Here is a 14,170-nt window from a genome sequence, read left to right on the forward strand (position 1 = left end):
ACCAAATAACGCTTTGCTAGCGTCTTACTAGGTGGCTTACAGACTGGTGAAATGTAAGAAGCCTCATACCATTGCAGAAGAACTTATTCTACCGGCTGCTCTAGATATGGTGAACATCATGGTTGGTGAGTCTGCAGGAAAGCTGCTTTTAAAAGTGCCTTTGTCCAATAACACAATTAGTCGGAGATTACAACATATAGCGGAGGATATCAACGATCAATTAATTGAAAAAAATTAAAGGAGTGGAATTTGCATTGCAGCTAGATGAGGCTACGGATGCTCATAATGCTACGTAATAAGTATGCTCATTTGATATGCTCTCTTTGGTTTATAGGTGGTAATAATGTTAAAGAAGACCTTCTGTTTTGTAAAAATTTCATTGCAAAAGAGGAAGCACAGGACCTGTTCGAGATTCTTGATACATTCATATCTGAAAAATAATTTTAATTGGCCTAAGTGGGTTGGTGTCTGTACTGATTGAGCTCGTTCCATGCTACTATGGAGGATTACAGACACTTATTCGAAGCAAATCACCAAATGCATTGTGAACCCATTGCATTATTTATAGAGAAGCGCTTGCGTCAAAGCATCTGAGTCCTGCACCGAATCAGATGTTAGAATGTGTGGTGAATGTGGTAAATTTTATAAAATCTCGTCCATTGAAAGCAAGGTTTTTTAAAACAACTGTGTGAGGTTATTGGAGTCGAACACTTGTTTTTGTTGTACTATAGCAGTGCACGATGACTCTCTCGTGGTAATATTTTATCACGTACCTTTGAATTGCGGCAAGAAATTTTTATTTTCCGTAAAGAGGAAGGATACAAAGATGCGGAAGATTTTGCTGATGTCGATTTTTTAATTAAACTAGCATATTTATGCGACATTTTTGAAAAGCTGAATTCCCTTAATCTCTTTGCAGGGGAAAAACGTGCACCTTTTGAAATCAACAGAAAAAATATAATCTTTTATTAAAAATTCAAATTATGGAGAAGAAAATTGAATGAAGATGCAGACAAAGATTGCTTTTTAATATTGCAGCAATTTTTGACGTCAAATGATCTTCCATCTTTCTCAAGATGTAAAAACCATGTTTGAAGGGCACTTATCACAGCTAATTATCTGGTTTGAGAAATACTTTCAAAATGATAATTTCGATTGGTTTGCATGGATTCAATTTCCGCTTCTTCTATTTAGTGCTCCGTCTGACTTTACTTCTGCGGAAGAAGAGAATTCTTATCGATTCCGCAGCGGAATTTAGCGAATTTTATTTCTATTTTCCACGTCGTATTTGTGCAAAGCTAGGTTTTCGGCGGTCGCTGTAATCAAAAACAAGTATAGAGAAAAAAATCAACGTAGAAAAGGAAATGAGGGTGGCCGTGTCCAGTTTAATTTCACGATTTGAGAAAAGTACAGTGATTTGCAGGCTCATCCATCACATTAATTATTAATTTAATGTTAATAAAGTAAAAAAATAAAATAATAATAATAAAAAATAATGAAGATTAACATATCTTCATTTTTCTTATTTATTTTTATTTCTTAAGAGTAGTCATACTTTTACTTAAGATAGGGCGCCATGGAAAATCTTAATTGAAAAAGGGCGCCGCGACTCAGAAAAGTTTGGAAACCACTGGCTTAAGCCACTGGCTTCTGTTTTCTCATCCCGACTCCGTAGGGGAAGCCACTCACCTTGTGACGTTACCGGTCGCCACACCACCCCCTCCGTTCCGAGCCCTGAGGGGCTTTATCGGAGGTGATCTTTAGACCCTCTAACCGATTACACCTCACAGTCATTAGCCAGGCCTCGGTCGGAATGCTTCCGGTAAATGCCTCGGCAGACATTTGCATCAGTAAAATACAGATCAAATTTTGCCTTCACGTAGGCCTCAAACGAACATGATTCCCTCAAACTAACTAACCGAGACCGCGGAAGCGCGGACACCATACGTAGTCTAAATTTGACAACACTGTTCGTGACTGCAAATGCCTCAGAAAACGAACCAGTTATAAGTCAAATCAGTGCTACACTCATACCGATCAAAATTATGTTATATGCAACATAGAAATTCAGACCTACACCCAATAAGTCGACCAAATTAGCTCACCTAACAAGGGGAACGTAACCTCACACCGGTCCGGGCAGGAGCCAGGGACAAACCCCGCACTCCCACCCGATCGTCATCGTGGAGTCTCGCGCGGCATTACCAAGTCACAATCAGGGACTGCCACCGGCGGAACGAAGCCACATTCAGTTGGAAGAACGCCCATTTAAAATCTGTTTTCGTAATATAACCTATCCATTTGTTAATTGCATTTGCTGACGGCTTGATCGTGATGTCCTACATTAAACTGGTAGCGAAATTTTCTACGTGCAGTCTCCGCGTTTGTCATTATTTTTAAACAAAACTTTGATGTCAAAAATAAATTACACGCCACTTATAGTATCTATGATAACTAATTGACAAAGTGGCATGAGCTGTCTTTATAAGTTATTAAGTCCTGACCCTCGCCCATAGAAACAAACACAAATTTAAAAATTTTCCATTTCCTCGATTCACCTTGGATATGTGAACGAAGATATTCAAACTGTAACGGATCTGTATATTAACGTTTATTTATTACAATTTTGTTGTATACACAGTTGATACCGTTTAAATTATTTCGAAAAGACTTCGTTTTTTTTAATTTTACAATCCGCTAATTATTACTTAAAATATTAAATTAAATAATTTTTTTAAATAATTAATTAAAGTTTTCCTAATATAATTAAATTTATGTAATAATAAACCAGATGGATTTAATAATTTTAATAATAATAATTAGTAATGCTTTCTTTACCTATATTTTGGGGGAAAAACTTTTTTTCATCTTGCCTATTGTTTTCTTTTAAATCAAACCTAAACCTATACAAAAATTTGTCGTTCAAGATCGAAAAATAAAAGGAAATAAAGAATTAATTAATTGGTCGAATGAAAAAAAAGACAAAATTCTTTTTAAATTTATAAATGTATAGAAAATGATTTAAAATAGTTGAAGAATAAGAAAGAGTGTTGTATGAGAAGAACCATAGCATATTATAAATAAATGGTAGGAAATATCTTGAGATGGATTTTTTGATGCATCGTTCACAAAAAGATAAAAAAAACACTTCGCTTAATTGAATCTGAATAGATCTTTTTATATTTTAATATCTTTATTTAGGCTTACAGGAAATCCTTTACAATCTTTTATAATACAACAAAAAATATGTAAAAATAATAATAATCCTCTAATAATTACAAATTGTTACAAAAGAAATATAAAATATCGAAGTTATTTATATGGATAAATTTAAATGATGTGAAAAATTAGTTTCTTCAATTAAATGGTTTTCTCTAGTGTTTTTTAAAAATTATTTATGTATTTTTAATCATACGCGCGTACTTGCAGAAATGTTTGTTATTAATGAAGTTATAGTTTCATGAATATTCAATATCATTATTATTATTATTATTATTATTTAGTTTTTAGTAGTAGTAGTTTACTGATGTAGCAGTCAAACGAAATTCGATCGATCTAGTCATTTTTTTACTCGTATCCTTTTGAAAAAAGTTTGGTTTCGCGAAAACATTCGAAATTTGATTGGATTTCGCTTTCTTAAATTTATTAAATCTTTATCGTGAATTAATTTTAAGTCTTCTATCATTGTTCAAAATTTTCATCATTAAATTAACAAATAGTAATATTATTTTTTTATTTTTTAGTTATTACTTGTTACTCGTCATTTCCTATAATAACAAAGTTTATTTTAATTATTTTACAATGTAAAAAGCATTTTTAATTATAATCAGAAAATAAAAATGATAATTTATTCATTAAGGTCTTTTTTCCACATATACTTTCTTTAGGACTTTCATTTAAAAACTGATGAATAAGTAATAAAAAAACTTGAACGAGGGAATCTACTACGCGTATAATTAAATAAATGCGGTCGACGTTTTTAGGTTATATCTCTCGGAAACAGATTTTCACAATGTTTACTTAAAATGGGATTTTTGTTTGTTAGTTTTATTTTTTAAGGTGTTTCAATAAAAATTATGTTTTAGAACACTGATTACGAAGGCTTACTTTGGCTGATTATACAACTTAATAAATTTTATACTTTCCTAATTTTTCTTTTCGACACTTTTTTCGTGAAGAGTTATCGCATGAGAAACCTACTTAATTCTTTTAACCAAACCTCCCGTTGAAGTTCTAAAACTGCTTTTATTCTCTTTATCAATATCTTTTTACTTTTCCGTCTAGATAGCGTTATGTTATAGCTCTAGAAGGGAAACTATTGTAATCGGTCCAATTTAAGAATATGCGGTTTTCACCGGATCTTTACGTTTTGACACCTGAGGAACCCAAAAAACGGAATGGAGATTTTCTGGATATTAATGTTCGTATGTAAGTGTGCATGTTCGGTATTGGCCTCTAAATCACCTTATATCTCCAGAACTATAGACCGATTTTGACCAAAGTTGGTCAGATATTACATTTACTTCGTTTAAAGTGACATAAGTCACTCGTGAAAATGATAGCGTTGCCATTTTAATGAGTAAAGCATCTTGTGGCTGGCTTTATAAAGAAAATATGACAAGTGATTTGTTCTAATTTCCTTAATTGTATCGAGTATTCCCGACGCATATGTCAACATGCTAAGCTCACCAAAATCCAGCCCTTCATGTGCTAATATTTATGCTGCATGTACTTTATTTAGATATTTTGTACATGTTAGAGTTTTAGAAAAGATTAAGACAAATAGTATACAACAAATAATTCGATTGTATATGAAACCCAAAAATGTATAGTTCTCGCGCGCGTGTATTATAATTAACTTGACGCAGTTTTCTGTTACATTTATAAAAAAATATATCTCTCTGTATTGTAATACGATAACAATAAAATAATTTAAAATAAATTTATTTTAATTACGAGTTGCAACAGTCAAGGCCAATAGTGTAGGTAGTACTTGGTGTAAATCACTTTTAATGGTTCTATAACCAAGGTTTACTCTATTTTAATAGCGTGTAGTAGACAAAATTTATTTATTAAATTAGTTGTTGAATTGTTTTACTCATTTATTGGCATTAATATCCTTAATGCTATAATAAACAAGACAAGTGAAAAGATTATTAGATTTTATTTCTATTGTATTCCTTAACAAATTTTGATTGATTTATTTAATAAATAATTTCAGTGTTTGTTCTATTTTTATTTTTTTTTTTTTATAATGCCTAAATAGCCAATAGATTGAATTGTTATTCGCTTTTAAGAACTGTGCCTCCAGTTGTACCTTATTTTCCAAAGATTTAAGATAATGAAATTGATTATTAGTCGCTAACATATTATAACATTAATTAATTTTTTATTCTTATTTGTTTTGTATCTTGCACTGTAATTAGTTAAGTTTTCTTCTACTTTTTTGTTTAGAATTTACAAATAAACACCATTCTCCTCTTCTCTTTGACTACAGTCTTGACCAAAGTTAACCTTTATTCTTCATAAACTTCTTGGTCATCAATCCATTTTGTTCTTTCGTTTCATCTCCTTAAACAAATGCTTAAATTCCAATTCAGGATTTAATATTTTTTCTTTTTAATAATGTAAAATTCAAGTATATGGGGTATTTTCCTACATTCCTTAGTTATTGAAGAGAATTACTCTCTGAAATGTCCAAAAAAAGAAACGTTATCTTTAGGTTGTAAAGATTGATAAAATAATCTGAAGGTAAAAGGGGTAAAATCCCTAGTTCCTTGTAAAAAACTATCATTGATTGAGTCAATATATTACTGCATTCCATGCTCGAGATAAAAAAAATAAATTTTGCAGGTTAAACGGAGGGATTGGAGAGAGAAGAGGTTGAGAAAATTTGTTTGTTTGTTGGTTCTTATTTTTTTAATCAATGATGCTTCATATAAAAGTAATGATGGTATACTTGTTAGACATTTGGGTAAATTCCATGTGTTTTTACGATATATGATATTTAATGTTCATTTTTTTTTGCTTATGTACACCCTTTCACGGTGTATATCAATATAATATAATAGGTAATCATTATTAGTATTTTATATATGTATTGTATTTTTATAATCATAAACCAACTTTATCCATCCAAGTATAAAATAGAAATTAATTTCTATTTTTAAATGTTTATTTTAAATAATATTTGTATATTTTGTATTTTTAATCTATATTTTGATTGTATTGAGTGTGTTATGTGATTTGATAAAGAACTTAAAAAGCAAATAAAAAAGAAAAATTAAAACTGAGGATGTGGGTTGCCACTTCAGTACTTTCGGAATAATTATGAAAAAATAAGGTAAGAGTCATCTTGTCTACCTTGTAATTCTGTATTTGGGTGGATGAAGTTTGGATGAAGGTTTTTGCTTATAAAAATGCAGTATATTGGTACAGAGGAATATGGGTCTTATGTGTTGACTTACCCAGCAGACCCTTTGTGGCTTCACCTCTGCTATATGGTTATTTGCGTTTCCTGTCGCAGTCAGGGAATTTTTAGCCAATCATGGGTTACTTTTTTGCCCTTCCTGTCTAACCTGAGAGCTCTATATTAATAATTTAAAAAAATAAGTAAGTATATAATACAAAACTATACTAATTTCTTTTCACTAATTCTCAAAGTAGGATGCGTTTTGATTATAAATTAATAATAAGAAAATAGTAATTAAAATATGTATACATTATAGCCTTTTCACTGTGTGTTACTTACTGAGGAAATTTTTGTAGCTTCAAGACAAAAATTATATTGACACCAAATGGGAAAGAGAATATCTCTTATTTATTACCAGATGCTACATATCAAACCACACAACACCTAATAAGGGAACAATTGATCTCATCTTACACCCTTAGTATAGATTCAGTAGATATGAAGCCAAAATCTATGGGCCACCTCCAAAAAGTAGAGATCAATGAAAAGGGAAAAGTGATGAAAAAAGGAATTATCTACCCGCTGAAGGACTGTAAAATAAGCTGAACAAATTCATTCAAATGAGAACTTCATTGGATAGTAGTTTTCATTATTAGTAGATATCCAGTTTGACAGTAAATTCTTGAAAGGTCAGGTTATTGGACTCTATTTTCCATAATTTTATTGCATTGCTCAAATCATCTATTCCGCAACATAATATTTTTTTCTCCAGATATTAGACACTTGAAAATAGGCATTCTCAAGGAAATTCCCCTTTCTTCTGTAGAATTCTGTGGTATGTGATTTTATCAAACTGAATTATAAAGTGATTTATTAATATTAATGACAACATCTGTCTTATTTACAATACATTTTTGTTCAGTAGAACTTGAAAATATTTCACTAATAGAATCACGTGTCGAGATGATGAATTGTTTTTTTAACAAACTGACTCTACCTTTTTTTATGTATGGTACTGAGCTGAATTTTTTAAATTAATTTTTTTTATAGATGTGAAATATATCATTAATCTGATAACATGTAGTATTTTACACGACTATAATCTGTTTGTGATACCTAAAAATTCCGAATTAGATGTAACATTTTCAACATAATTTAAATACAAAATAATGCTCAAATATTTTATGCGTACTTTTTCGACTGGTAATATATGAGTCAGTCAAATAGAAGGTATTGATAGTGATGTTGAGGGGAGGGGATGGAATCCTACACCTGGGCCAGCAAATTTAAAGGAGGGCATTAAGTTCCAGAAAACGTATCAAAATAGACATATGATGGATGATAACATTACATTAATCTGTGACTTCATTGAAGATAGTCGGCACCTTATGATTGATGAAATTGTTTTGGAAGTTGATGTAGGTCGTAAAAATATTTGATAATCATTTCATTATCAAAAAGCACCTTTGATTCTGCAAAGTCTGTGCGAGATGGATCCTTTAACCCAAAGTCAGAAATTGATTCAACAGGAAATTAGCTAAAGGTTCCTGAATTGATTTTGACCAGAGTAAAATAACTTTTTGCATCGATCAACCATTTCTCAAAGTGACTCAATATAATACAACTGTGAACTATTGCTGGATCCCCAGCCATATTGGAATTTCAGGCATAAAGTCTGAAATTCCAATATGGCTGGGAAATCTATTTTGCTTCTGATTTCTGTTCATTTTTTTGTTTGCAATTGATTCTGGAAGGGAACTGTATCACATCATTACCCGTATGACATAGCAAGTGAAGTAGATTTGAAGAATTATTTCTAGGAATTTTTCTGAAAAATGTAAAAACATTGACAAAAGTATTAGCTAAAAGAGAAAGCTGCTAGTAATGGAAGAAAATTTAATGTTACTTTTTCAATATATACACATGTTGCTGGCTTTTTGAAACTACCTTATATATATCTTAATTATAATATATTTTTGGGTTTTGTTTCCTATGTTAGAAACACATCATTTTGTTTGTGCAGTGTACACCTTGCTTTTCATTTACCAGATGGTGCAGCAAAAGAGGATTGTTTCCTGCCTCTTTATGCCAATTGTGTTGCTTTGAATGATCTTGTCTGTTTACCCAAGAGGGTGGTTCATGATGAGTTGCAAAATGAGTGGAATGCTACCACCAACAATAAACTTCTCTCAGTTAAGAACATTGTGTCACCATGGAGTTCCTCATGCAGGAATAACCATCGAGAGAAGGTTATTATTTGCCATTTGCAAATAGGCACACTTGGCTTACTCATGGATATCTGATAACTCAAACAGATGCATCTGTTAGTGCTCGCTGTCACTGTCAACTAACTGTATACCACATCCTTGTGGATTGTGTCTGTTATGCAGCATTGCATCACAGTTTAAACTAGGAGCTGACATGCAAAATATGCTAAGAAATAATGAAATGATGTTATCTTATGTTCTACAATATCTTAGGGCCATTCTTTTACATTCAGTTATTTGAATTTTCTGTGGTATATTTCAGCTGTTTATGTCAATGTTAATTTTTAATATTTATTTAAAATATATATATCATGTCTGGACACTGATAATGACATTTCATTATGTGTTCAGGAAAGTAACACTCCCGAGTTGAAACCTGCAAGTATGGAGTGGTATATGAGTAGAGAGCCCTGTAAAGGCAAAAACGCATCCATCAGCTGGAAAAGCCCTCACAACTTTTTTTTTTGAGATTGGAAAGACGTATTGTATAAATGTTTTTTTGGTTTTCTTGTCTTTGAATACTAGTTACTGAATGTTAGTTCATGGACAAATTGATAGATAGCCTACCTGCAGGAAGGGTTGGCCTGATTGACCATCAGCCTATCAGAGCTGTGTTTCTCCTTAACAACAATGCCAGTCTTACACAACTGTTAGCACTCGGGATAAACTGGACAAAATCTACTGGAAACCTTAGAACATCCTTCATACAGTCCAGATTTATTTCCCTTCGATTTCTCTTTGTTCGTGCTATTAAAGGCGCCACTGGAAGGACATCAGTTCTAGAAAATGGTGATGAATTAGGCAAGATAATGCTTAATTGGCCCATGACACTTTCTCAAACTTCTTACGAAGATGATTCACAAGCTTCCCAATGCATTAGGTAAAATCTGTTTAATGTCAGGGTGACTGAATAGAAAAGCAATAAAAATGTTCTGTATTTTTATTCTATACTAATAAATGTAAAAAACATGATTGACCCTAATATAATGAAAAGTTTAAATGACATATTTTATAGATATCTTACTGTTTTTTTTGGTTTTTTTTCATTGCAGGGTTTTAGTGCTATTGTCAACAGCCAACACAATTCACATTGGGATTTACCTGGACCGTACTGTGGTGCTCGACCCTTATCAAATCAGTGTTGTCGAGGAAGGCAAGATGGATGTTCTCAACCGATACTTGATACAATTTGTTATTGTGATGAATTCTGCAATAGGACTCATGCACCAGGATATCAGGATTGTTGCCCTGATTACCTACCAGTTTGCCTTGGTATCCGTCCTGAACCTATAATAAAAAGTAAGAAAATTATTAATTTATTATATTTACTTTATTCAGATAAAAAAATACCATCCGTTTCAACAGATTTGAAATATTTAAATCTCTAATCTCTAAAACTTATAAGTGAAATAAAGATGAGTTGTAGGAAATTCTGACTAAATTATTATAACTATCTGTGAAATTCCACTAAACCTAACTGCCTCTTGATGGCAATGACTTTTTAGTTAAATCATACCCATTTCATAATAATAGTTTTAAACATGTTGATCATCTAATTGCAGATCAGTTGTAAGTAATTGAAAGAAGAATTTAACTGAACACATTTCTGGGTTTTTCCCTTTCTGAGAGCATTATAATACTGTAAGAATTAAAAATTTCAGTATTGATTTTTAGTAATATTATGTGCCATTCCTTTCCTTTCCAATAGCGTTAACAGCAGTGTGTTTGTGTAACATGTATGTCATAACAAGCTCAAAATTTGCCCCATTTAACAAATTTCATCAACATCAAATTTTAACTTTAATTTCAGAAAGTTGCTATCACAGATATTTTTTCTTGAAAAAATATTTAAAACAACAATGAAAACAGTACAAGCATTCTATAAGGATTATTTGTAATTATGTTCATAGTGTGTTCTCATCTTCATGACAATGTAAAATGGTGCACAAAATGACAAAAGGAAATCTATTTTGCTTCTGATTTCTGTTCATTTTCTTTCTTGCAATTGATTCTGGAAGGGAGCTATGTCACATCATTACCCTATGTATGACATAGCAACTGAAGTAGATTTGAAGAATTATTTCTAGGAATTTTTCTGAAAAATTTAAAAACATTGACATAAGTATTAGCTAAAAGAGAAAGCTGCTAGTAATGGAAGAAAATTTAATGTTAAAATTTTGAATGTTACTTTTTTAATATATAAGCATGTTGCTGGTTTTTTGAAACTACCTTATATCTTAATTATAATATATCTTTGGGTTTTGTTTCCTATGTTAGAAACACATCATTTTGTTTGTGCAGTGTACACCTTGCTTTTCATTTACCAGTTTGTGTGGTACGTAAGAATAGATGCTTATTGTATTACAAGAAAATCCTTCTATTTTCTAGTTTTATTATATGTGCATGATTCATATGTACTGATTTCAAGCAATGACCTGTCAACCCATTCCGTTTCATGAAATTCATTTCAAACTGTTTGAAGGAGTCTCAAATTATTATCTAGATGTTATACAAAGACATAATTTAGCTGACTGATTCAAATATTATTTTAGAGGTTCCCAAATATCTATTGCAACTTTCTTAATTCAGAGTCTATAGACTTCTCTTGTAGTGAGTTCACAGGTAGTATAATGTAAAATGTGTATTCTAAATATTTGATAATTATAGCATTCTTAATGATTTATTACTCCAAATTAAAACAGTATAGTTTAAATTTAAAAAAAAAAAATATTTTTTTTATTTTATCAGTTTGATCATCTCACAAAATTTATTTTCTTATAAGACGGCATAAAATTTCACAATGAAAATGATCTTCTGGAGATTCTTCTATCTATCAGTTACCACTGGTACATCTATCTGAGAATAAATAAAACAAGCATAAATCACTTGATGTACACAGTTATCAGATGAACCCAATGCTAAAATATAGATTAAAAAAATTGCTCACACTTTGTAAATTTCTACATTGAACCAAAACACCGCAATTTCAAAGGTACAATGAACATATAAAAGTACTACACAAAGGTACATGAAAACGGGTGGTCTAATATTTTGGTAGTGTACTTCTAACATAAATAGAATTAAAATTGTTCTGTAAACAATGGTCCAGAAATATCTTTTTATCTACCCATTTGACATTTAGTGGTTTTTAAGTAGAAATTTATGTCTTTATTGTTGATTGAGCTGTTTTAATGAAATTTAAAGAAATTGAGTAATTTAAACTAAATGATTGGTATTGACTGATATTACATAGAGGAGGTAATAAAAATTGACACAAAATTACTCTTTAATTTTGAACTTAGACTTACATTAACTTTTTTTTTAATAACTCAGCTGATAGAAATTTAATTTGAAAAAGTAAGCTGTCATTTTTCTTCTACTTTCGCTTTTCGTTGTTTAGGAAATGCTTAAATTTTTAAATAATAAAATATCTTTCTAACACTAATAGTTCTTGAAGTATTAATGGTGTGAAAGATTAAAATGGCCACCATTCTATAATTTTCATATTTTATTATTTCATAGAAAATATTAGATTGAAAAGATAAGAAAAATTCCAGTTGAAGAGCTCAATCCGTTCAGGAGATATAAGTTTCTGTTCATAAAAAGTGGTTGTTGGTTGGGTAAAAAACATTTCTGGATTTATGTTTATAGGAATATCTTTATTCTTTAAAAAATATATGTGTATTCTGTCAAAATATTTAATTGGCTTTATTTTATATCAGTGAATCAACATTTCACAATCATCTGATAAAAATTAATTACAAATTTAAGCCTGTAAATATTCTTGACAGAAAAAAATAACAGCATATCTTAACGCTTTGGAATCCTATGAAATATGCAAAAACTATGAAACATACTAAGTAAACATTTGTACATTAAAAATCTAGTAAACTTTTTACCAAACCCTAAATACATGTCATCTTTTAAAACAGTTGCAAGCAGTTAGTATTCAACTGAATCTGAAGTATAAAACTTGGTGTAGAATCATTGAGTTTAATTGGAAGAGCGATTGAAAATCCTTTAATATAATTAAAAATGTTTAATTGGAATTGTGTGATTTGCCATGAAAATATGAGACTTTTGTGTAATATTTACCCTGTCATGTGGTACAACATGATAAAATATAGTGTCCAACATGCATGTGTATATTTTTCTGTGAAGTATGAGAGGAAGAACTGTTGGAAAATTTTTTTGTTGGCTTAGTATAATTTTAAAGTAAATTTTTTTTTCTTAACAGCAATATTTCTTAACAAAATATTGAAAATAAATTATTCATTAATTATGGGTTTGAAATCTTTTTTTTTTTTAAATCTATTATTGTATCTCAATTTTTAAAACACGTTCCTAATGAAAATCAAAATTCAAACTTAAAAATTTTCTAAAACTTCTGGATTAAAAATCTTTAACTCAGATTTGCCAGCATACCCAAACATGTAAAAAATCTTATACAAATAATACGTCTTCCTTAAAAATTCAAGAAAAAAAATTTGAATTTAATTTATTACATTATAGTGTTACTACATTATGTTCTAAATGTTCCATCACTAACAAGATTTTTTTTTTTAGAATGCTATTTAAATGGAAGGTTTATTGAAATTGGTGAAACATATAAAATAAATTGTAATGACTGGTAAGTTATTGATTTACTTAATTTTATTTCTACAAAAATTTTTATTATATTTTATATTTTAATATTTGAGACCGTATTTAAATTAATTAAAATACTAGCTTCATTGTAACTATTATTTGTTGTTGATTAGTAGATTCATTTCATTCATAAAATTTTATTTTGAAAATTTTCTATCCTTTAATATGTGGATGAGCAACTTAAAATCAAACTGAACCTGCTCAAAGTGCAGACTCTGTTAAGAGTCACCTTTAATGCTGCAGCTACTATCACCAGTATTGGTGGTGGTTATGAATATCTAGAATAATTATTATCTATTATTGTCAGTTGTAAACTGTTCATGCTTCAGTGAAGTTTAGTTTTATAATTTGCACTTGTGTTTTTCTAAAATGTCTTATTTGATTGAGGAAAGATTTGCTATAGTGGAAGCTTATATGTATTCTAAATCCTTTCAAGAAAAATGTCATATAATCAAGGAAAAATTTCTGAATTTTTGTATTCCATCAAAAAATAGCATACATTATTTGATTAAAAATGATGTACAATGAATTTAGTTTTAAATGCAAAACAAATTAGGCAACCTTCCTTTAGGATTCTATAAGCCATAAGGATATTCGAAGAAGAATTTTTACCAGTCCACAAAATCTATAAGTATAACAACAAAGTAGTGTAAAATATACATCTTGCAAGATTCACCATGATATAAATTTGAAACAGTTTTGTGGAACAACATAAGAGAACAGACAAACTGATTATTGCTACTGGCTTTGCACAAACGTGGTAATCATCTATAGTGGATCAATATTTTTTGATTGTATTGTCAATAAGAAGTGTACTGTACAGTTTTTTAAGAATTCTACACTC

At 30.1% G+C, this 14,170-nt stretch overlaps 1 protein-coding gene across 1 annotated transcript in view; it reads left to right on the forward strand.

Annotated features, from left to right (window-relative positions):
* Positions 1-14,170, forward strand: part of Swim (Secreted Wg-interacting molecule) — a 183,527-nt gene that overhangs the window by 138,382 nt on the left and 30,975 nt on the right. Inside the window, exons 2-3 of the mRNA XM_075353662.1 lie at positions 9,732-9,978; positions 13,246-13,309. Of these exons, the coding sequence (XP_075209777.1) occupies positions 9,732-9,978; positions 13,246-13,309 (311 nt within the window). The remainder of the gene's footprint in view (positions 1-9,731; positions 9,979-13,245; positions 13,310-14,170) is intronic.

The sequence above is a fragment of the Lycorma delicatula genome, chromosome 1 (genome assembly GCF_047948215.1).
Source record: "Lycorma delicatula isolate Av1 chromosome 1, ASM4794821v1, whole genome shotgun sequence".
Lineage (NCBI taxonomy): Eukaryota > Metazoa > Arthropoda > Insecta > Hemiptera > Fulgoridae > Lycorma > Lycorma delicatula.